This window comes from Elephas maximus, chromosome 11 (genome assembly GCF_024166365.1).
Source record: "Elephas maximus indicus isolate mEleMax1 chromosome 11, mEleMax1 primary haplotype, whole genome shotgun sequence".
Lineage (NCBI taxonomy): Eukaryota > Metazoa > Chordata > Mammalia > Proboscidea > Elephantidae > Elephas > Elephas maximus.
The window spans coordinates 84,146,285-84,170,499 of record NC_064829.1 but is presented as its reverse complement, the minus strand read 5'-3'; the positions used below and the strand labels follow the sequence as shown (position 1 = coordinate 84,170,499).

At 45.6% G+C, this 24,215-nt stretch overlaps 1 protein-coding gene across 2 annotated transcripts in view; it reads left to right on the top strand.

Annotated features, from left to right (window-relative positions):
• Positions 1 to 20,762, top strand: part of MBP (myelin basic protein) — a 134,484-nt gene extending 113,722 nt beyond the window's left edge. Inside the window, exons 5-9 of one of the 2 annotated variants that reach the window (XM_049901897.1) lie at positions 9,812 to 9,919; positions 10,765 to 10,800; positions 11,264 to 11,296; positions 14,663 to 14,779; positions 19,203 to 20,762. In XM_049901897.1, coding sequence (XP_049757854.1) covers positions 9,812 to 9,919; positions 10,765 to 10,800; positions 11,264 to 11,296; positions 14,663 to 14,779; positions 19,203 to 19,247 — 339 coding nt within the window. In that variant the 3' untranslated portion in view covers positions 19,248 to 20,762. The remainder of the gene's footprint in view (positions 1 to 9,811; positions 9,920 to 10,764; positions 10,801 to 11,263; positions 11,297 to 14,662; positions 14,780 to 19,202) is intronic. The other variant, XM_049901898.1, reaches the window with a different exon arrangement.
• Positions 20,763 to 24,215: the final 3,453 nt, after the last annotated feature.

Below are 24,215 nucleotides of genomic sequence, written 5' to 3'. Positions count from 1 at the left end.
AGGAACTGACCAGACCCTAGTTTTAAATGAGTTAATAAGCCAGCATCCTTAAAAATGATCAGGGAATGGAAAAACCTCAGCTCATTGACAATAAAAAACATTGACTAGGTTTGCATTTGTTGTGTCTAACTATCAGTATTTACCAAATAGCTGGGAGTAGTTTGGTGGCATTGAGCAGCACTTACCACCTTTCCAATTCCCTAGGTACTAACTGACATACTGAACTGACTCCATCTACAGACACTTGTTCCCTTTTCTCATGTAACAGCACATTTTTATGGCTCATAGCTTCACAACGTAAGGTAAGTCTACAAACTTTGTAAAGAAAACACCACGTAGTTTTCTAAAGTCCACTCTCGCCTACCTTGTCCTTGTGTCATGTGCTGGCTGCTGAGTTTCTCTGTCTGCTGCTGAGATCCAGGTCTGGAGTGTGACGGTTGTCCAGTGTCCAGTAGACAAGCGTCCTGCGGGGCAGTGCACCCCTAGGGATAGAGCACTGTGCTAAATGTTAGGGAACTCACCCCTTTTCAGCCTTCATTTACACATCTGGAAAATGGGGCTTTGCGTAGAGCAAGGCTGAGTAGCATGTCTGGTCTATAGGCAATGTAGAAAACATAATAGCACATACACACCAGGTTCTAAAAGCAAGTAGAAGCTCTTTCTTTACTACTTTCCTTTTTCCTTTTGGAGATGTAAGGAGAAATACATGTCCCCGGAAATTGGATGATTTTTGGTTAAGTAAACGCCAACACGAAAATTGTCACTGCTTTTAGCCACGGAAATATTAACATCTGGACACACTTGAGATGGGTCAGCAAAGGGACATCTTTCTAATGGGTTGTCGAGAACAAGTTAGGCTGACTTTGTGCGGCCGTGGGGCAGCCTCAGGGCACCTCCTCCAGGGCACTTCCACCAGGGCTGTGTGCTGACGTCATGTGGCCAAGCACCAACAGGTCTTGGTCTCTGCTTAGGTCTTGCTAAGTCTCTGTAGTAGAAGACCAGGAGGTCAGTGGTGGGCTGAGGTGGGGAAAGCCTGGTGTGAGGGACACCTACCAGGTAACCTCCATGAGAATGTACGATTTCAGGTTCACAAAGGGCAGAGGTTTCCAAATAGCAACTGCACATAGAGATAACTCACTGTTTTCCGTCATGAAGAAAAGATGACACAGGTGTTGTCAAGACTCAGCTATCAGAGGTACAACGTATTTGAAGGATCAAGCTCCCAAAAACTAGTATGTAGTAAAATACACTGAAAGTAGAGAAACAAAATATATTTTGTTAATATAAAAATGTTAATATATGTTATGTTAATATCAATGTTGGAGACCCTGGGTGCTGCAAAGGGTTGACACACTCCGCCGCTAACCGAAAGGTTAGAGGTTCAAGTCCATCCAGAGATACCTCAGGAGAAAGTCCTGGCAATCTGCTTCCAAAATAAATCAGCCATTAAAAATCCTATGAAGCAGAGTTCTACTCTGACACACATGGGGGCGCCATGAGTCAGAATCAACTCAACAGCAACTGGCATGGAATGGCATTTAATGTTCATATATGTGGTGATGATGTTTTGTTGAATTATGTGATCTGGAAGGAAGCCAGAGCCTCTTGACTGGTATTTATAGGATTTTATGATATTTTGCAACATGCCTCAAGCCTTTTTCACCATTATGAACACTCTTTGTCATTAGGGGTGGAGGTGTAGACAAGCAAGGTATTGGAGTTGTGGTTTTAAAGTTACGGAACAGAGTTGGCTCTGTAATTCTCTGGGATAAAAGAAACCATATATTCTGTACATGGGCAATCTTCCAGTTAGCTTTATTGGTGCTTACTTATCCAATGTTTTGTTATTATTCTGTGACTGCTCCCTTGCACCCAGCCAATATCACTCATCCAGAAGAGAAAAGCAAGTAAGCTGAAGTGGGGAGAGAGAAGGGAGAGAGCCCAGGTCTCGTTGGGCCGGGTGTGACCCAGCATGGAGCTCACAGACTGGACTCGGGGTCCAGGCACTGGCGGACACAGGCAGGTCCCAGACCATGTGGTCACCATGATTTCAATAGTGAACATTCTAGATGGCTGATTCAGGAAATGGTTTAAATTCCTCTCTCAGGCAAGAAATAAAGTGAGAGCTACCAAAAAAACCAAACCCATTGCCATCAAGTCAATTTCGGCTCATAGTGACCTACAGAACAGAGTAGAACTGCCCCATAGAATTTCCAAGGAGTGACTGGTGGATTCGAACTGCCGTCCTTTTGTTTAGCAGCTGTAAGGGTTAGTACATTTTTGTTTCCTAACCACAAAAATCTCAGGCACGGTGGATATTCATTCTATCCAGATACAGCATTTTCTCTGACAGCAAATGGTCCCATCCGTTAATCAAATCTAAATGCAAATGATGGTGGAGACAAACACCTCGTCCCTCTCTTCATAAAACAGCCCCATTGTGTATTCAGCAGGGTGAGTCTTTACCCCAATGATGGCCTTGATCTTCAGATATGTCGGGCAAAGACCTAGCTCCTATTTCCAAGTCTAAGGACTTTCAGCTCTTCTAGACAATTTTTTTTTTTTTTTCTAAACCTTAGAGGGCCTTGTAAAACTTATAAACCCCTCCCGGTGGCTGCAGAAGCAACGTGTAAAGGGGGGCGGATTATCCAATAGGCAAGGTAAGCACGGTGCTTACCTTGCTTACCAGATCGTCTGTAGTGAACAATTTCACATTTTTTCACCACATCGAAGTTTCTGTTTCTAGGTATGGCTGAGATCTCTCTTCCAACCTCATAGCACCTTCCTACAGAATCAAAGCCTCTTTTCAAATTTGCAATCACCGACAGGGGCAGTTGACCCAGTAAGGAAGGCAAGCACAGGTTTACTTGTGCTTACTTAATCTGTAATAAACAATTTCACATGGAACCATGTGAAATTAATTGTTCACTACAGATTAGTAGGTAAGCACAAGTAAGCCAGTGGTCACCTTGCGTATTGGATAACCTGCCTCTGCATGTAAACCATATATAAGGGCTCCCCTTGCTGGTGAAGAACATCATCACAGGTTGAAGGAAAATAAGTTCCAAACCCAAAAACCCAGTGCCGTTGAGTCGATTCCAACTCATAGTGACTCTGTAAGTTACACAATAACGAACAGTACATTGGAACAGATTCATACAAACCCAAACCAAACCCTCTGCCGTCGAGTCTATTCCGACTCATAGCAAGCCTATAGGACAGAATAGAACTGCCCCGTAGAGTTTCCAAGGAGTGCCTGGTGGATTTGAACTGCTGTAGCACTTAACCACTACGCCACCAGGGTTTCCAGGTTCACATGGAGGGAGCAATTTATTTTAAAGGTAAATGAAGCGATCACCTTTTAACCCAAGCTCCTCCTACCATGGTGCTTAAATTGAGAAAAATGGTTTGTTTGTTTATTTGTTTTAATTAAGAAAAAATGTGCTTTTGTGGAGGAAAAAAAAAAGAAAAGTTAGGGGAACAAAATAGTATGCATGGTCTGATCACCTTGAAGGCATATGCGTGTTTCTCCATCTTTGTTCATGCATCAAGTCACATCTAAAACTGTTCTTCAAAATGTCAGCCAAAGTCATCCCTAGGTGGCAGAATTTCTTCTATAAACTTTTCTATTTAGCCAGTATTTTCTATAAAAAGAATGTATTATTTTTCAAAACATTCAGAAGCTTTCATTTAAAAATATTAAAACTTCTTTTTTCCCCACATTTCACTTGTCCCAAATATTCGGTTCCAAATAAACCAGCCAAATCTTGTGTACAAATGTCCTACCTCACCCAGTGGAGGTGGGGTAGGCTCCATGACCTCCAGCCCCTTTCCCCCACAGTGTGGCGGGGCCAGGGCCAGTCTGCCTGCATCTCAGCTCTTACCTGGTGGTAAGTAAGGCATGAGAGAATGCCTAAATACTGCACCCCGTAAATTGTAAAATACAGCAAACAAACCAAAGAGCCCCACTAGTTTTCAGGTATGCTGACTAACACTTCCCATTAACACCCCACCTGTTCCTCATGGAAGCTCCCAGATCTGCATCCTAGCATTGAATTGAGGTGCAGGAGTACATAGTGACAAGGCCAGGGGCCAGGCCTGGACGAGTGGCTGAAGGGCTGGCAGCTGGCGTGAGGGCGGGAGGTGGCCAGGTCAGTCATCCAGAAGGGACAAGGGCCTTCCCGACCATGGCCGAGGCTGCCCTCCTCCTCCAGGAACTGGACTCCAACACCTAGACTTACTGCACGTGCTTGACCAGCACTTCCTCAGGAGAGGGCTTGACCTGTTACTCCACTGCGAATCTCAAAACCTCTAATGCTGTCCAGTAGGTGGACCTTCAAAATGACACGTGCTGGTATTCACAGCGTGAAATGGTCATTGCAAGCTGTTGAGGGAGGGAGAGATGGGAGCTGAAGACATCTTTTCTGTCTGAGTAATGGGAGGCAGCCGGAGATGTGGAGGCCAGAGCAGATGAGCCTTCCTTGTCTTCTCAGTCCCTGGTGGTGGGTACTGTCGCCATGACAACAAAGGATGCCATTCTCAGCTTTTTCTCCTGTGCCTCACTGCCACCCTTTAGGGATACAGAACCAGACCTGGAGTCTTAGGAAACACCCTGAGATATAACCTCACTGGGTAATTGCCTTCCATTTCCCGCCTTCAAAGGTGGCCTCTTAGTAAAGTTTAGAGCTGAAAAGTCTCTTAGTAATTCTCTGTTTCAATATCCATGTTTTACACCTGAGGCACCAGAATCCCTGCCCACGAAGGGACCTGCTCCAGGCCATGCAGATGGTTAGCGTGAAACCCAGGCAGGATGGAGTCTTCCGGCTTCAGAGGGCTGCCGGAGAACCTGGGCTTTTTTGTTCCTTTGTTCGTTTTATATTTACGGAGTTCCATTGTGTGGGTCTAACTGCCCAAATGTTTGGAGATAAGGTAGACTTTGGTGTGTGTTTGGGAGATGGGGTCCTCCAAAAGACTCAAGCCTAGCTGAAAAAACAAGATGTTCGCGGAAAGCTAAAACAGACAATCCAACACCAGGAGGTGCCACGTGGTTCAAAAATACAGACATACTTGGTGTCAGGGACGGTCTAAACCAAAGCTCAGCTGTGGAAATGAGATGTGTGTACTTAGAGAGCAGACAAGGCTTACATATACAGAGATTTCAGACCAGGAAATTCAAGAATGATATGTTTCCATGCACTCAATTTTTGGGTACATAATGATACCAAAAAAAAACATTGCCATCAAGTTGATTCTAACTCATGGTAATCCTATAATGATAGGCCATATTGAATGACTTCATCTAATTTTATAGAGCCCTGACGGCACAGTGGTTAAGACCACAGCTGCTAATCAAAATGTTGGCAGTTTGAATATACCAGCCACTTCCTACTGGGGAAGTTCTACTCTGTCCTATACGGTTGCTATGAGTTGGAATTGACTCACCGGCAACGGGTTTAGGTTTTTTGGTTTTATTTTATAAAATAACATACAGTAAAATGGATTCTTTTGGTGTACAGCTTTATGAATTTTAACACTTGTATAGATTCGTGTCACTACCATCAAAATAAGGATGCTCACCCCAAAAAACTCCATCCTGCTATACCTTTGTAGTCACATACACCCCGAATATTCCTCACCCCTGGCAACCTAGTGACCTGGCCTTCTCACTAGAGCTTAGTCTTTCTGAGAATGTCATGTAAGTGGCATCATGCCGTATGACACCTTTTCAGGCTGGACTCTTACTCAGCATAATGTTTTTGAGATGCCTTTGAGTTGAGGCATGCATAATTGTACTCCTTTTTATTGCTGAGTGAGTAGCATTTCATGGTATGCAGATACCACGGTTTGTTTATCTATTCACCTGTTGAAGAACATTTGGGTTGTTTGCAGTTTTTAGTGATTAGGTAAAGGGCTGCTGTACACATTCATGTGCAGGTTTTTGTGTGAACGTAAGTTTTTATCTCAGATTTAAAGTACTTTTCCCTCCAAATATTGGTGACCAATATTCATTATAAATATCACTTCCAATGATACATAATTTTTCTTTTATCTTCCAAAGCAGGGAGTGGGGTTGCTAGGTTATATGGTAGGTATATGGTTAACTTGGTAAAAAAATTATTTTATGGAGTGGCTATACAATTTTGGATTCCCATCAGCTATGTATGAGAGTCCCAGTTGCTCCACATCCTTGCCAGGACTTGGTATTGTCAATTTTTTTTTTTTTTTTAGCCATTCTTATAAGTATGTAGTAGTATCCCAACACGGTTTTGATTTGCATTCCCCTAATAACTGATAACGTTGAACATCTCTTCCTGTTCTTATTTTCCTTTCATTTGTCCTCTTTGATGAAGTATCTGTTCAAGCGTTTTGTCCATTTCTTTCACTGGGTTGTTTGGTTTCTTACTACTGAGTTTTGAGAGTCCTTTCAATATTCTGCTTTCGGGTCCTTTGTTGGATATAATTTGGAAATAGTTTCTCCCGGCTTGTCTTTCATGGTCTTAACAGTGTCATTTGCAGGGCAAAAAATTTGAATTTTGATTAAGTCCAGTTTATCAATTTTTTTCTTTTTATGGATGGTGTTTTGGTGTCATGTCTAAGAATCTGTGGCCTAACCAGGTCATGAAGATTTTCTCCTACATTTTCTTCTAAAAGCTTTATACTTTTACTTTGTAGGTAGAGATTTATGACCCATTTTGAGTAATTTTTGTATAAGGTGTGAATTTGGGTTGAGGGTCTTTTTTTTTTTTTTTTTTTTGTGCATGGATGTCCATTTGTTCCAACACAAATTGTTTGGAAGACTATCCTTTCTCTGCCAAATTGCCTTTTAGCCTTTGTCAAAAATCAATGGGTTATATTGGTGTGGAACTCTTTCTGGACTCCATTCGGTTCCATTGACTGTGTATCTGTCTCGCTATCAGTACCACATTGCTTTTATTACTGTAGCTTTACAGTAAGTCTTAAAATCAAGTAACGTGATTCCTCCAACTTAATTCTTCTTTTTCAAAATTGTTTGGCTATTTTGACTCCTTTGTATTTTCACATATATTTTAGGATCTGTTTCACTTCGCTGCTAACCAAAAGGTCAGTGTTCAAATCCACCAGCCGCTCCTTGGAAACTATGGGGCAGTTCTATTCTGTCCTATAGGATCATTATGAGTCGGAATCAACTTGACAGCAATGGGTTTGGCTCTTTTTAGGGGGAAAGGGGTGGTTTGTCTGCACCTACACAAAATTTTGCTGGGATTTCGACTGGAATTGCATTAAATCTGTAGATCAACTTGGTGAGAAATGACATATTTACTATGTTGAGTCTTCCAATCCATGAACACAGCAATGTCTGTCCATTTGCTTAGGTCTTCTTTGATTTTTTTCATCAGCATTTTGTAGTTTTCAGTATAAAGTTTCTGTACATATTTGGCTAGATATATACCAAATATTTTGGTTATTTGATACTATTAAAAATGATAGTGATTTTTAAATTTGGGGGTTTTAATCACAGTATAGGTGATTTAAATTTTGGGTTTTAACCATAGTATAGGTGATTAAAGGCTGAGTGATGTTTCTGCGACTCAAAATCTAATATACAACATGTAGAAAAATGGTATGTAAGTACCAAGGGAAGAGCGAATTGTACTAATTTTTGAGCGGTTTTAATTATTTCAGGCCATTAGGATAGTATATAATAAATAACCTCTCCTAGTAGGCATATTCTACTACCAGTTGCCATCAAGTTGACTCTGACTCTTGGTGACCCCACTTGTGTCAGAATTGAACTATGCTCTCTAGGGATTTCAATGGCTGGTTTTTCAGGAGCAGATTGCCAGGTCTTTCTTCTGAGAAATCTGAGTGCACTCAACCGCCAACCTTTCAGTTAGCAGCCAACCACTTAACCATTTGCGCCACTCAGGGACTCCACAGACATACTAGACACTTAAAAATATTAGTTTTAAGTATGTAACTTAAAGTATCCTGTCTTCTTATTTTGGAGCAGCACTTATCAGATGGGAACTCTGCTTTATTTTTTCGCTCTTCACTGTCCACTCATTCTTTCATTGGAGGAGAGGAGTGTGTAAGATTCCAGTCTGATAGTTTCATGCATGAAGATCCACATCCGGGGGTAACCATAAATATTAAAAGATACATGCCCGGACTATGAGCAGCACTTTACAAGCCCCATCCCTGTAACTCTTACACTGTAACCCATACGGTTTACAGTAGCCCAGGTGTCACCTGGGAAGTTAAGCCCATTAAAGCCATGGCCGTTAAGTTCCTGAGGGTCGGGCGTCAGACTTTGGCAGAGAAGTCTCTTCTGAACAAGAAGCATGCTCCCAAACGGTGCGGACAATGCTGACCACCCGAAGGGAAATGCTGTGTGCAGCTTTTACGTGATCTAACCAGTTCCTTTTAGACTGAGCCAGGCCAGGCTGCCCTGTGGGGACACTGCTCTGACCACTGCCTCTCCAGGCATATGTTCCTCACCTACACGATGCTTACGTATGAGTAGGGCGGGAGAAAGCAGAGAGAGCTGAGGGAGAAATTACAAAATAAGTTCAGCAAGTGCTGGACAAGGCCCTTTTGCTTGGCTTTCCAGAGAACTGTCTTGTTTTGAAGGGTATGACTGAGCGCATCTGTAGATGGAGCTTCCTTTCTGTGGAAACTTGAGTTGGTATGACCAGCCCGACGCTGTTGCCCTTCACTGCGTCGCAGGTGTTCACTGTTCTTGGGCACTTGGAGTGAGCTGTGTGCGTGTTACCCACGAACTTGCAAGATGAGCAGCTTCACTTGCTTCCCTCCAGAGTTTACGGTTTTTCCTCTATGCTGAGTTGCTGTCTATTGATGGTCACCATTTGGCAGCAATATTTAGGAGGGCGGTGGCATTCGGTGGTAGAATTCTTGCCTTCCATGCTGGAGGCTCGATTTGATCCCTGCGCCAGTGTACCTCATTCACAGCCACCACTCGTCTGTCAGTGGAGGCTTGCATGTTGCTATGATGCTGAACAGGTTTCAGCAGAGCTTCCAGACTAAGATGAACTAGGAGGAAAGGCCTGGTGATCAACATCTGAAAACCAGCCAAAGAAAATCCTATGGATAATAATGGTTCCATCCACAGCCTATCATGGGGATGGTGCAGGACTTGGCAGCCTTTATTTTCCTTGTACAAAGGCTTGCTGTGAGGTGGGGGCTGGCTTAAGAGGAGCTAACAATAAGGGCAATGTTTACTGACCTAGAAAGTTCTGGCTCCATTGTTTATGAGCCAGCCCAGGTCATCCGCCCCCTAGCAGCTCTTCCCTCCTGACTCCCTCCTTACCCAAGGTCTGGCAGTGATCACACCAAACCGTACAGGCCTGTGACCACTGCACTGTGAGACGCTTACTCAGAAATGGGGGCTATTTCATGCTACATACTCGCTCCAAAGCCAGTGGACTGGTTTGTTTTTTGCAATCATGGGTTGTTTCATGTGTAATTTCTGAGTATCGTCTTTCACCCAAGCCAGAAACTTGGGGAAAATGATATTTCTCTCTTAGCGCTTTGCTTAGCTGCTCTGAGTTCCCCTCTGTCATATTCACATCGCCAGGAGAGCCAGAGCCTGCATTACTGATGCAAAATCCATTGAGCAAGTGGCAGTGACACGGCCATAGACATGCCCATTGACCCCACTGGGGCCACTGGGCAGCTGTGCAGTCAGCGGCCTCCTAGCTTAGAGTCCTCTTCCAGAGAAGAAAAGAGTCAGAGCCCACCCAGGAGCAGAGCCCAGCTCCTTTTGGCCCTAGACCCCATGACTCTCTGTGACATGCTCGCCTCTGTCTTTCAGGATGCACACCATGCAGCCAGGGCTACCCATTACGGCTCCCTGCCCCAGAAGTCCCAGCATGGCCGACCCCAAGACGAAAACCCTGTAGTCCACTTTTTCAAGAACATTGTAAGTATTCTCTTCCGAATGGGTCACAGGGAAGGTAGAAATTGTGCATGGGGGGCGGGGAGGGATGGCGACAGCCATGGCCGTCCACAGGTGATCCCTCATGCCTCCTCGGGGAGGACACCTCGGGAACCAACCCTGGTGCCTGCCTTTAAGGGCCGCCCAGGCAGGCCTTCCAGACTGTGTGTGCCACCCACAGGACTGGGAGTTCTACTGAAGCACCTGCTTCTTTTCAGACTAGATAGTTTAAACGCCCAGGCCGCCTGATTATGAGTTCTCTGTGCAGCAGGTACTTTAAGATGATATTTTAAAGCCCTGAATGTTAGGTTTACCTCTAACCACAAAAGGGGTCATTGGTGAGTGAAATCCACCCATCTCTGACAATGCTCGACGGGTGTGTCAGGAACACACACGGAGATAAACCAATTCCCTAGTTTAGGGCCTTTTTGACACATTTCCCCATTCTCTCAGACATTTTCTGGGAGATCTGTGTCACATTGACTATTTTCAAATTCTCAGACCCTGTATTTCATGTTCAATTAGAAGATAAATGGGAAGCAGAGCAGAAAAGTTGGTGGCCCTTATACCCGAGAGATAGAGACACCATCAGAAAGGAGGGCCTTTTTACCTGAGAGATAGACATGTCAAAAATGGGGGGGGTTATACCTGAGAGATAGAGACACCATCAGAAAGGGGGGCACTTATACCTCTGAGAAAGAGACACTCAGCAAACCGTAGCTAGTCAGGAAGTGGCAAGTGACCCCCTCAGACTCTCGAGGAGAGAGCTGGAGCTGCTCAGAAGGGGGACACCCGACTGTCCGCTCACTACTCTCTGTCTGTCTTCCCAGGTGACGCCACGCACACCACCTCCATCACAAGGAAAGGTAAGACCTCTGAATTTTTGGATCAATCATCAATTTATTTTAAAAACCTTCCCTCAACTCCCTAAATGCACCAAAAAGAGAGCTGGACTCACAGCTACCTTAATTCATCCCAGAGTGTTCTGCCCTATGGGTCTCAAGTAGAATAAGGCTGACAAACCTTTATACCTGTCCGTCTGCACCTGGGTGGGCAGTGCTGCTCCACCCCAGCAGAAGAGGACTGACAACCTCCTGCACCTGTCCTCCTGCACCTGGGTGGGCAGTGCTGACCGACCCCAACTCTCCTCCCCTCAAAACCCAACGCAGAGCTCCAGGCAGCCGCAGCCACCCACTGGGACATGGCCTGTGTGATAAGACATGTTTTCCATCTCAACCCAATACTGTCTTGATTGTTTGCTTGTTTAGTGAAGAACTCTTTTGCCTACACTGATCGCCATGTCCTCATTTCTTTCTCTTCCTTACACAGGGGAAAGGATTATCCCTCAGCAGATTTAGCTGGGTAGGTGACCATTGCCTTCTATTCTGCTTCCCCGCCCTTCCTGGCCCCTGAAGCCGCTCGACTTGGATGTTCTGATCTGTTTCCCTTGCTTAGCGGTTCCCATCTTCCTCTCTGTAAGGACGTTTGCCACAGTTGCAGCTGTGATCGGTCACTTCACTTCAGGAGGAGAATGGGACACAGCCTCCCCTGAGCTCCTTCCTCCCTGTCAGCATTTTAAACGCCACTGACCCCGGCTCTGCAAGGCCAGGGGCTGCTTCTCCCAGAGGACTTCTGGAAGACCCGCCTGGTTTCCCTCCCAGGGAAGGAGCCACAACATGTTGGAGAAAAATTTCTTTTTTTTTTTTTTTTCCAGTATAACCAATGAGAAAAACAATTCCTGACAGTTTGAATGTGGAACTGTGGCTGATTGACCCACTTAAATAGACCTTCTAGAGGTTGAAATTTTGTTGAGGAAACTGACTCCACTCGAGAAAAGAAAGAGATGCTAAATTCAGTTTGTAATAACTTCATTAACCCAAGTCTTTGGATTTGTTTGTTTTAGTAATAATTAAAGCCTAGAAATCCAGCCACCAGGAAAACTTTCTTAGGAATGTTACACCTTTTCACACCAAGAATCAAGTTCCAATAAGAGATTTAAAATGAGAAATTTGTTCTCTTTCTAGGTCCTCATGAAATATGGTGTCTGAGTCAACTTAAAAGGCCTACTAATATATCCCAACAAAACCTGAAGACTTCAGTTAAAGTCAGCCATTAGATAGGGTTCTTACTTTATAAAAATTATAGTTTTCAAAATGAAATGGAAGAATAACCACCAACTTATAAGCTCCAAGTGTTGCCCTGGGTGGTGCAAACGGTTAAGCTCTGGATTGCTAACCAAAAGTTAGAGATTTTCGTCCACCCAGAGGCACCTCGGAAGAAAGTCATGGAGATCTACTTCCAAAAGACCACAACCATTGAAAACCCTGTGAAACACAGTTCTACTCTGAAACACACGGGTTTGCCACGTGTCAGAGTCAACTGGACGGCCACTGGCTATAATCTCTAAGAGGCCAGGAATTGTGTCTGCACTGGGAACCACGATATCCTGATTTCCTAGCACAGAACATAGATATACTTGATGCATAATCAATACACATGATAGAAATGAATGAATGGATTTTAAAAGAAATAAAGAAAGAGAAGAAGGAAGGAAGGAAAAAGGGAGGGGAGGAGGAAGCATTTGAGAGGAAAGGTAGAGAAAAGATTCCATAAAGGTCCTGAATTACTCTAACATATTATTACACTGAATTTTGAATTGAGGTATTTACTAGAACATTTTATGTTGATACATATGGGGCCTGCTTTTTCTGCCCTCATTTGCAAAAGGATGACAACAATGTAGGAGATTTACACAGGCCATCACTCAGGGCCAATTAACTTTTGACTTTCTGTGCAGCAGGAGACAAAGGTGATATCGAAGAATGAAATCCATTTTGAACCCAAAACCTTATTTTAGCTACTACTTCATCTGCCTCTTAACTTTCTAGGAGTGGAGTTGCTGGGCATTATCCAAAATCCTCATGAATTTGGGGTGACAGGAGGGATACAGGGCGCCCTTTCTTCCAGCCATTTCTAGACCACGCCAACCCCAGCTAACAAAAGGTTTGCATCCCTCTCTGCATGTCTTTGTTATTGGCCCAGCTAACGTTTGTTCAGTTTCTCTTTTTTCCCAAAGCACAATCCCTCTCTGTAGCGCGTCTATTTTGCGAAGCTGCAAGGCTGTCTTCTTGTTTGGAGTTTCTAAAAGTCCGCACTTTCTTCTTCTAAACCGTGTCATATCCTTCCTGGTGCGTTCTAGGTTGTCCAAAGATAAAAGCGATTGAGAATTTGAAAGGAGAAAACGTCAAGCAAATTATTAATCTGAGATTTGATCCCTGAATTTAGTTCTTGAAAGTGCTCAATTTTGGGGGGAAAACCACGGAGTGAGACAGAATGACTAGCATTGGTGCGGGAAAATGTGCTTTTTTACCTAATGTCCGTCTATCTATCTGACACAGCTCACCTTCACTCTCTTCAGTCCACCTGTGTGCCACAAGGAGCAAGTGTGTCCATGGACCCTGTAAGATGGAGGGGCAGTGTTGGCCTTACCCTAGTGCCTGGTGCTTAGACCCTATTTGTCAGGCACCCCTCACTCCTCCTGCTCTGATAAGATCTCTGAAACCAAATTTCCACATGAAGGCAGCATCTGGTTTCTGGTGGCCCATATCAACAAAGTGCAGGTTGACTGAAAAAGAAGCTCGAGAGGTAGTGTGTATGTATGGTGGGGGTGTCGGGACAGATGGCCCTACGTCCAGTTCAGTCCTGCCAAAGACTAGCCAGTTAGCCTGGAAGCACTTTGCACCTTCCGGGTCCCATCTTCAGCAGCTCTAAAATCATGCTGGATTAGACTAGGTGGATTAGGTTAGGCACTTGCCCAGGATGCCCGCTCCCTCCCCTCACGGCAGCAGGACCGTGGGTGGCCAGTCCCAACCTGCCTCCCATTCCTCTATCCAACTGGCTCAGAGCCCAGCTCTTGGATCCACCTTGGCCGTCCCAGCACCCTCAGGGCACCAGGCCTGGGCCAGGCAGGGAGCGGAATCCCGGGCATCCCTGGTGAGGTCCCTCTGGGCCACAGAGTGTAAGAATTTTGTTTTTACCCTCTTTAAAAAAGGTATGAGCTTTGAGATTTCTCACTGGGCATCCTTCTCTGAGTCCAAAGACTTTAGCTCTCCTAGGTCTCCTGAAGAGCAGGGCTGCTGCTCATAGAACCTACTTGGTGTGAACTAGCCAGAACTCGCCCCGGGCCACTCCGTGCTCTCCCAGCGTCAGGACGCTCTTGGGGACCACCATGTATGTGTGGTACATCTCTGATCAGGACCCTCAGACACCCCTTGGGAACTGCGGTGTGCGTGCGGTAGGACTACCTCTGATGTCTAGCTTCCACCAACATTTACATAAAATGTGCTTGACCTTGTGTTTGCTTGATATTTGCTAATCTTCTCTGGGAAACCACATGCCATGAAGAAGGTAAGCAGCTGTTATACTAAGATTTTGGTCTTTAAAATAAATGTGTTTGAGCTGCGAATTGCGTTGCAGTCTCAGCCTGGCCAGATGCTTCTCCACCAGTGGACCAATAGACTGTGACAAGGAGCCTCCCATGGCCCCTCCAGCTCCTCTCCTGCTTACCTCGACAAAGAAGGCAGCCTTGCACTCCTGAACACGTCTTACCCGAGATCACTTTGGGGTGCTGGTCCCTTCCATGTGGCCCCTGAGGTAGTCCCCAGGTGTCCTGGACCACCCAGCTACCCTCTCCAGACTGGGCACTGAGCAGCATTGTCTTCTTTTCAGGGAGCCGAAGGGCAGAAGACAGGATTTGGCTACGGAAGCCGGGCATCCACTTCAGCGCACAAGGGACTCAGGGGTGCCCACGACGCCCAGGGCACACTGTCCAGAATCTTTAAGCTGGTAATGTAGCCCTTCCTCTCTCGATCTGTCGGGTAGGCCTGTAGGCCAGGGCTGAGATGGGTCCCTAGACCCTGCTCTCCCCTTCCTCCATCTATTCCCAGGGAGGGGTCTCTAGGATAAACAGCGCCCCTACTCCCCCACTGGCCTACCCCAGGGGATGGAAAGAGTATCAGTTAAAACAAAATGAATTCCAAACTCCCCAAGTAACTACCACCTGAAGCTTGCTGCCCAGGAAATACCCTTGACTTGCTCCTGAGTTCGTCAGGCACTGCGGTGAGGGCAGATCGGGCTGGTGGGTGTGCAGGCTGGGGTGTGTGGAGGGGAATGTGCAGTGAGAGGCATCTTAAAAGTGGTGCCATGCTGGCTAATCACTGGCCTTCCAGCCCAGGTGCTGTGAGTGGTCACTGACCATCCCCCTTGTACTGCTCCAGGTGCTGGGGACAAACTCCCCTCAGAGGGGGCCCATATTCTGGGTGGGGGGGATGGGACAGATGAATGACACAGGAACAGAGAAGGGCAGGGACAGTAACCAACTGTGTACATGTGTGCTGGAGGGAATGGCTAGGCAGGGATACTTGGCAAACACTGAGGGGTGAGGCAGCGGCCTGACACTGTGCAGACAGAACAGGCCAAAGAGGGTTCTCGGATGAAGGAAACGGACAAGGAGGGTGGCCAGGGCCACCAAGCAGGTGGAAGGAAAGGAGGCCGGAAAGGCAGTGGCTGCCCTTGCCCCACAGGCAAGCAGATCCTTGTGACCTTTGACAGCTCCAGCCTTGAGGCTGAAGGGGGCAGAGGGACACCTGACTCACACTCTAGGCTGAAATTCTGGAAAATTATGGGTCTCCACAGAGCCTAGCAGGGGCAGAGCCTGGGTTTGGAATCCCCAGGACAGGACATTAGGAAAGAGTGCTTGGATGCATGGAGCCCTACAGCCTTGGAGCTGGCCACGCCTGCTGGTTCAGCAGAGCATGAAAATGAAAGGACCTTCGAGCCTGCATGTTGTGGAGAGGATCCAAACACAGGGATGCTCCGCAGCTTTCTCTGCGGCTGATTTAAAGCTTGCCGGGGCCGCTTGTCTTCCCTGGGTATAGAATGAGGCATCCACAAAAGAGGCTGCTGTGCTAGTAACACTGTCTGAACAGATGTTCTGCTTATTTTTCATGAAACAATAACCCAAGCTGGGTTTTCACTTGGTCTGCACAATGCCCCATTTCCTTACTCAGTGCCATAAGAGCTGGCAGAGTCATAATTATTTACAAAGCTCTCTGTAGGCAAGGTTCCTCTCCAAGCTGGAGGAAAGTGATCATGAAGATGAATGCCAGCTGATAAAAGGCACGTCCGTTCATCTGTTAGGGTGGACACACTGTCCACAGGCACAACCCCACATGCCCACAGCATCTCATAGAGAGGGAAACACCGTAAGAGGCTTCGTCTGCGTCTTTCTTGAGTGGAAGACTAGCATTCTCATAGAATACTCCCTGCCGTTAAAGGAGAGCCTGAAAAGCCCCATTGCACAAGTCAGGCCAGCTGGTTCCTGCCCAAAGAATGGACTTGGACACCGGGTCCGATCTGTTTCAGTTGCCTGGCATTCAGGTTTTGTGTGGCGCACTTGGTGTTCTTATTCAATGGCACATCTGTTTCCCCTGTGTCTTCAGGCCAGCAATAGCCATGTTTTTGGGAAAGCATGAGTTATCCTGGGCTTCATTTCTTATTTGAGGTCAGTGAGAACAGGGATCCTCTCCCTGCCCACCCTCCTCTTGGCATCCGTGGTGGCTCAGTAGGCAGCGTGGCTTAGCATCACGTTGTTACATCTTATGTGGCTTGCTTCTACCACCCCAATGGGATAGCAGCTGGAAGACAGGAGCCATGCCTGCTGCGTGCGTCCTGCGTGTGGCTACTGTCCCCGCAGTACCAGCCTGAGGGTGGATATGGCAAAGGCTCTCTAACTGCCAACAAAAGTGTGCCCTTCTCCCAGTCATTTGATCCAAATAAGTTATATCAAAATATAGTAGGAGTATCTTATTGAATATGTGAACTGGAGCATTATTTAATCTTTAGTGTTTCTGTGCATTTATGAGGTGTGTTAAAAGGGGAGATGAATTTATGACTTCCGCCTCCGGTTCCATTCTTTCCCTATGAAAGTTCAACCCAGCCACCATCTCGTGAGTTCACCCTTACGATTTTACCTCCACCCAGGGCAGACCAAATGCTTTCTATTCAACTGCTCAAAAGTGTTAAAAAGTGAGACAAAGGGAAAAGCATGAGACTAAGAGGTCAAAGAGAAGCCGGTTCTAATCCAGGCTCACCCTTTTCCATTAGGCAACTTTGGGGAAATTCTTTAACATGGGGATGATAACCCCAACACCTACCCAAGGAGTTGGCCATGAGTATAAAAGGAACGTAAAGAATTTTGCTCACAATCAGCGCTCAATAAATTGTAGGTACAATAAAAGCAGGTAGCTCCACATTTTTAACATCAAAGGAGGTCTGAGGCAGTTAAGAGGGTACCTCACCTCAAGTAACTTGCAAGAGGATGTCAGACAGTACTCCATTCAGCACTTTGTTACAGAACAATGGCTGTACAAATTCTCAGGAATTAAACACGCTTCTAAAATCACTACTTAAAGGATCCCTAAAAGTTAATCTCATAGAAATTTAGAAAATGGCGGGGGGTGGGCACCCCAGGTGGCTCTTAGGGCCAATGACCTCACATTCTCAGTACAGAGAGATCAAACCTGAAATGCCCACCGTGAGGAGGCTCTCCTGAGGCAGGAAGCTCCTGCTTCCAACATGTTCCAAGCCAGTACGAGGAGCACCTGTCCGGGGCATAAGGAAGGAAGTTTCACTAGATGGTTCCCTCAGTACCTTCTGAGGCTAGAATTCCGAGAATGTCTTTACTTGAAAAAATTAATTTCCTGTGGCATAGTGATTAAGTGCTACGGCTGCTAACCAAATGGTTAGCAGTTCGAATCCACCAGGCGCTCCTTGGAAACTCTATGGGGGAGTTCTACTCTGTCCTATGGAGTCACTATGAGTCGGAATCGACACGATGGCACTGGGTTTTTGTTTTTTTTTTTATGTCAGTTGTTTAGCAACAACAGGCTCTTTTATAAGGCTGAGTAGAGTACTTGGAAAAAATAAACCCCCAAGAAATCAGAACTGTCCTCTAGATCCATCGGCTGTGCTGTGTGAGAGGTGTTTTCGGCTTTAGTGCTTCAGTTATCTGTATCATTGGATGACATGGAGATGTACAATCAGACGAGGCCAGTGTTAGTGCAGCATCAATCTACTACCTGGTAAAGGGCAAACTGCTCATATATCTTGCTTTCCGGGGACTCACAGTCAAGAAAAAATATTTGAAATATTCTTCATTCACCACCTAGGATAAAAGAGGGAAACTCAAGGAGAAAAAGAGAAAATAAAAATGTAAATGCAAATTTGAATGCAGGAAAATAGCGTGGTTTTCCTCTGTCAATCTAATGATGTGTGGAGTGACAAACTCTTTCACCTTCTTGAGAGCCAACTCCCACACCAGTTTTACACACTGGACACTGCGCATGGTATGCCATCTTAAGTTGGTGGAGAGCTTTTTTTTCTTTCTTTTAAATTGTAAAAAAAATCCGGACTCTCTTTCAATTGTCCAGAAAACACGTGTGTTTCTGGCTTTAAGATCTTTTTGAGTCAAAGTTTGTAGACGACCCCCGTGTGTAGCACATTTGCCTTGGCGTGGTGGGCAAGAGGGCACATGACACAGGAGGGCTGCCACCATGTTAACGGCTGTGCTGCGTTTGGCTCTTCTCTGGGTATGAAGCCACAGGTGTGTTCATCAGCACTAGAATCTCTCCGAAGGTAAAATCATCACTGTTGTTTACAATTGCCCTTGGTTACCCTAGAATCTCTAACCAAAGAAAGTACTCATTCCAGGCACAGTAATATAGTAACTGAGTTTTTCACACATAGAAATACGGTGTTATTATACTAGGCACCAGCTCTCTGGGTCCTGGGAACTGAATTCATCTCATTGTACTTTCAAATTCAAGAATCCCTGGGTGGTGAAAACGGTTAATGCCCTCAGCTACTAACCAGAAGGTTGGTGGTTTGAGTCCGCCCAGAGGCATCTCAGAAAAAAGGCCCAGTGACCTACCTCTCAAGAAATCAGCCACTAAAAAACCCTATGGAGCATAGTTCGACTCTGCACACATGAGTTGGAATCAACTTGGTGTCAACTGGTACTGGTAACGTGAAAATGCAATTGGCAGTGGCCACAGGGTCTTGTGAGAAATGGAATGAAAAGTTCCCCTCTGTAGAGTCATTTTTCAACTCGTTTTGGTTAGGTTTTCACAAAAAAAGATCATGGCAGTCGGAAGCAATGCTGATGGCTGCCGTGTGACCCTCCCCTAACGCTGCTGTCTTCTTTTCCCAGGGAGGAAGAGATAGTCGTTCTGGATCACCCATGGCGAGACGCTGAAGCCTTATGTGGCCGTCATAGAACCCTGTGCTCCGCTTCTTAATACAACTACCTTAAAACCTTAATACATTTGCATAAGTTATCTAGTTATAGCAGATGTCCTCTCCCCTAATGCCCGTTGAGTTGTACACGCAGTAGGGCCCATCACGCCCCATCCTACTGGAGAAACGGACACAGAACATGGATAAAACTGCTCCTTTACATCTGAAGATAAAGCAACCGACTCCTTAGGACACGGCCCACTGCGACCTGCCCAGATGCCCGGGGCCCAGCGCTGGTCCCATCCCCCCACCCTTCGACTTTGTGTTCATGCCAACTGTGGCCTTGAGCCTGTGCCCTGAGCACTGCCATCAAAGACACTGCCACAGAGAAACGAGACCTGTGAAGGTGGTAAGGACTGTTGATCCGGCTTCCTTTGGTTTTCTTTTTCTGCCCTCCTCTCCCCTCCACTACACTAGGTTCCCGTAACAGGATCAGGGACTGGTTTGCTGATACGGAGTTTTGGTACGTGAAGGTGGCCCGGGCGGCTGGTAGGGTTCCGCGTGGTGCAGCGAGAGAGGAGGCGCCTCTCAGGTGGGTCCGCTCACCACACCCCGATTCGCTGAAAGCGTGCATGACAGAGAGAGGAAGGGGACGCATCCAGCTGGGGCTGGGAACGGCCTCCAGCGGGAAACAGGCTTGACAGTGGGAGGGCAACATCACCACGCCGTGGCCCTGGGCATCCAGAGCCCAGTGGCCTCCCGCAGTCACGTCAGCCCAGTGTCCAAAGGAGCGCCAAGCGGGAGGGTTCTGTTGTCGTGCGTCTCAGGGTAGAAATGCTAGTTTTCTCGTTCGCAGTGTTTCACTGCCCCCCTTGAAAGTTGTGTGGGGCCAGATGTGTGCTTGTGGAGGCAGTGCTCACGGCCATACTAACCGTCAGGGAAGAGATAACCATTCTGTCCACTCCCCTCCTAGAGCCGAGCCGTGCTTAGTGCATTAGACACAGGAGTACACCTGTCCACCAAATACTGACCTCGGCATACAGCCAGGACCTGGCCAGCCCCAGATCAGAGGAGCGCTCTGAACCCATTGTTTTCTAACAAGCTGACATTTCCTTGTGCCCCCTAACATACTGATCCACACTTTTTGAGTTTAGCGCACCTTCTATAGGCCTTCTGAAGCGCCTCCCACGCGGACATGCAGTCCCCCTCAGAACGAAGATGAGGGGCCACCAACGAAAAGCCAAAAATGTGTCGTTTTAATCCCCTTCTAATTCTGAATGTCTAGTGTGGGTTTAACATAATGTCTATTAATAGATCACCTCAATGATGAGAGGGTAAAATAAAATAGAAAACAAGTTTCGGAATCCAACCTCCAAACTGTCAAACACAAGGGCTTTATATCTTTGAGCTAGATTGGTGGCTGTGTGTTTGCAATTCGCGGCCACACCCAAACACAAGTGCTGTAGCACTGGGTTTCATGGAAAGTATTTACTGTTCTTGAATATTGAAATAAAATAATAAACATTTAATGAGACTTGTGTGAGTGTCTTATTTTGTGTTCTGGTTTGTAGACTGGGGGGCCATGTGAGGCAATGGCCCTGTCCCATGTTGATTTCAGTGTGTGTCACATAAAGGCATGGGTCCAGAATGTACTGTCACTAGACAGTTAATAAGAGAAACGTGGACCAGCATATAATTGTTAGGGCATTGATCCTCTCAATCGCGAAATGAAGAATTCCTAATTTACCTTTAAACAATCTTCGAAAGTATATTGACATTTGATTGTTCTGCTAAGCACCTGGCTAATGCAAACTGAGCAGTCTGTGAAAAACTACCCAGTATCATTTTCTCAGGCAGAGAGGGACATCAACAACTTATTTTAGAAAATATGCTTATGGTCACCCTTGGTTACAAGAATTATTTTTCAACAAGATAAACTGAAATCTGTTTTGTTTTGTTTTGAACGGAACCACTGGTTCCTTTCAATATTAAGTGGTAACCATGAGAAACTATCCGCAAACTATCTGAAATTAGGAATGGGTCCCACCATGGAACAAGTATAGTTATACAAGCCTGCTGCTTGGGTGTCCCAATGCTTCTGCACTCGGCAAAGGATCAAAGTGCATGAAAAATGGAGACTTTGTACTCACTGCAGTAACAGGAAAACTGCCCAGGCCCAGCAGCCTGGGGTTCAGCTAGTGAGGGGTCAACAGGTCAAGGCCACTGGCAGCCTTGCCTCTTCTCCTTTCTCTACCAACCCAACTCCTCTGGAGTGAGGAATCTGAACAGTCATGTGGATAGAATTACATTTAAGAAATGGAATGCTTTTAGTTGGCAGGCATATTTAATGTTACATATCTAGAAGGTGCATTAAATGGCAAACTAAGGGCATGCTGCTAGTAATATAGCTTGTACCATGATAATACAATATTCTGATAAATATTTTAACACAAAACAATGCAAAACAGGAACTGAGCCGTGGAGCTTGTGTTCCCACTTACTGCCCATCTAAAGAAGTCTGCACAGTGCCCCTAACGTTGATTGAAAATGCATTTACTGGGCCGAGCTAGGAGAGAAGGGCCGCAGGGACCCACACCTTCTGAAGCTGAACACCCTCCCTGGTCCCACGCTGTGAACTACGGGGCCAGCATCTCCCCACCCAAAACGGCAGCTGCTGTAGAGCTGACTCTACGGCCGTGGCGGTCTGTGTGTGTCGGAGTAAAGCTGTGCTCCACAGGGCTTTCGGGGCCTGATTTCTTGGAAGTAGATCTCCAGGCCTCTCTTCTGAGGCACCTCTGGGTGGACTAGAACCTCTAACCTTTCCATTAGCAGCTGAGTGGGTTCACCGTTTGTGCCCCCCAGGTTTCATGAGAATCTATTGAACGGAAAAAAGGGTTTGTTTTTCTCCATCAGAACAGAAAAACACGACGACAATGCCTTGTACTATGTCATTTCAATCCGGATGGCCATTCCCATGCCACTCAACTTAGATGGGCTGGAACTTTTCTACAGATTGGCAACAGCTTCAAAGATAAAAGGGTACACTGAAAAGGCTAAAGACTTTGGATTACTAAGCTTGAGAGAGGTGACTGAAGGAGAACTTGGAAGACTGCAGGGTATTTCGGGCAGAGGCCAGCTGCTCTGTATCACCCAGAGCTCCTGAGACAGTGGCTGAGATAACCTCCAGGCCGGCTGTCTGTGCTAACTCAAGAATGTCTTCCCAGACAGCTCAGTTACCAGGGTTACCAACGACTGCTTTGTTCTGATTACTAAAATAGTAGCATAAAACCATCGCTCTTGGTTGGTCCAGAGTAATAAAATCAGGGAGAAGCATCTGTTTATTAGTGGAACAGAAAGGGGGATGTGGGGTAGTATGGTGGGTGTACCCACTATCATTTTTCAGCCTTTCTCAGGGATAAAGGGGATTTACTACTTTAAATGTACAAAACCAAACCCATTGCCATCGAGTCAATTCTGACTCATAGCGGACCCATAGGACAGAGTAGAACTGTCCCATAGGGTTTCCAAGGCTGTAATCTTTACGGAAGCAGGCCACCACACCTTTCTCCAGCTGGTGGGTTTGAACCACCGACTTTTTGGTTAGCGGCCAAATGCTTAACCACTGCGCCACAAAGGCTCCTTTTAAAGGTCCTAGGTAACAAAAAAAGTCCTCAATAACGGGACTTGAATAGTACCATGGATGATGTGAAATCAATCATTAGTGTTTGTAAAAACAATTCCATTCCCACTGCAAACTCAGTCACAGATACTTCAAGGCCTCCAGAGGAAACTGACAACATATCGTCAAGAACTAGGAAGGGGCTGAGATTTCACCCCAGTGCCAGCTCACATGTGGGCCTATTCCAGTCTTATGCATGCTGGCAGAAGACATGAGTCTCCTGGCTCAAAAACAAAGGGCTATTTATTACTCACCACAGTAGCAGTCACCAGAGTGTCAGCGTTTGCATGGGTTCATTGAGCCCCAGTTCCCAGAGGATGATGCCAAGAGGTCCAAGTGATGCCCGCACACACGGTGGGCTACAGGGGAACCCGATCTTTCATGTTTAAATAAGAACACTCTATATGTAACAAGAAAGAGCCAAGCATTCTGGAAGACACTAATTTGGTGAGGCATTTTAAATAGCTAAGGCAATCCACTGTAGTGGGAACAAATTTTCCATAATCTTATAGTTTTAAACAAGCAATCCTCTTCCCCCACCTACCATAATTTTAAAACTATTAAACAACATGCCTCTTACAAACAAGCAACAAGAATGACAAAACAGTTTCTTATTCCCTCTGAACCATGCCCTGGGGGAAAAATTATTTTGATCATTTAAGCCCCAAAAGGTACAGAGTCCCTACTCTGTGCTAGGAATAAGATTATCTGAGAAAAAAGAAATACTTTATTTGTTATTTCAACAGGATAATGACTCTACAAACTAAAAACTTCTACAAGTTTAGAAGTAAACTTTATCTTAAATAAAGATCAGATGAAATAAGCTAACTTCATGAAAGTTTAGACTTTCTTGGAAAGTCCAAAGCCCAACAAATTCCATAAATGGGTAAATTGATACTATAATTGAGTTTGTCTCCAAGTCACTGATTCTCTCAAATACCTTACAAAGAAGAGAGATAACGGAAAATATCCTCAAGGATAGTAAATAAGGCCTCCTCACAGTATTCAAAAGACCCATGGGTCTGAACTGCTTACAATTTCAGCATTGTTATATTGCATTAACCCATGCTGAAAACGTTACCTAAGGAAAACATCCATCGTTACACTGTAAAAACTCACCCAGAGCCCAAATAAGTAAATATACAGGAGTTTTAAAATAGTACAAAAACTATTTTTTATTATATTTAAAGCCAGCACAGTTGGCTTTTAGCATAACTGTCCATTTCTAATACAAAATTGGACTAAATAAATATCCAAAGTATAAATAGATCATGAAACAATTTTGAAGATAAAAAAGGATCTCTCCTG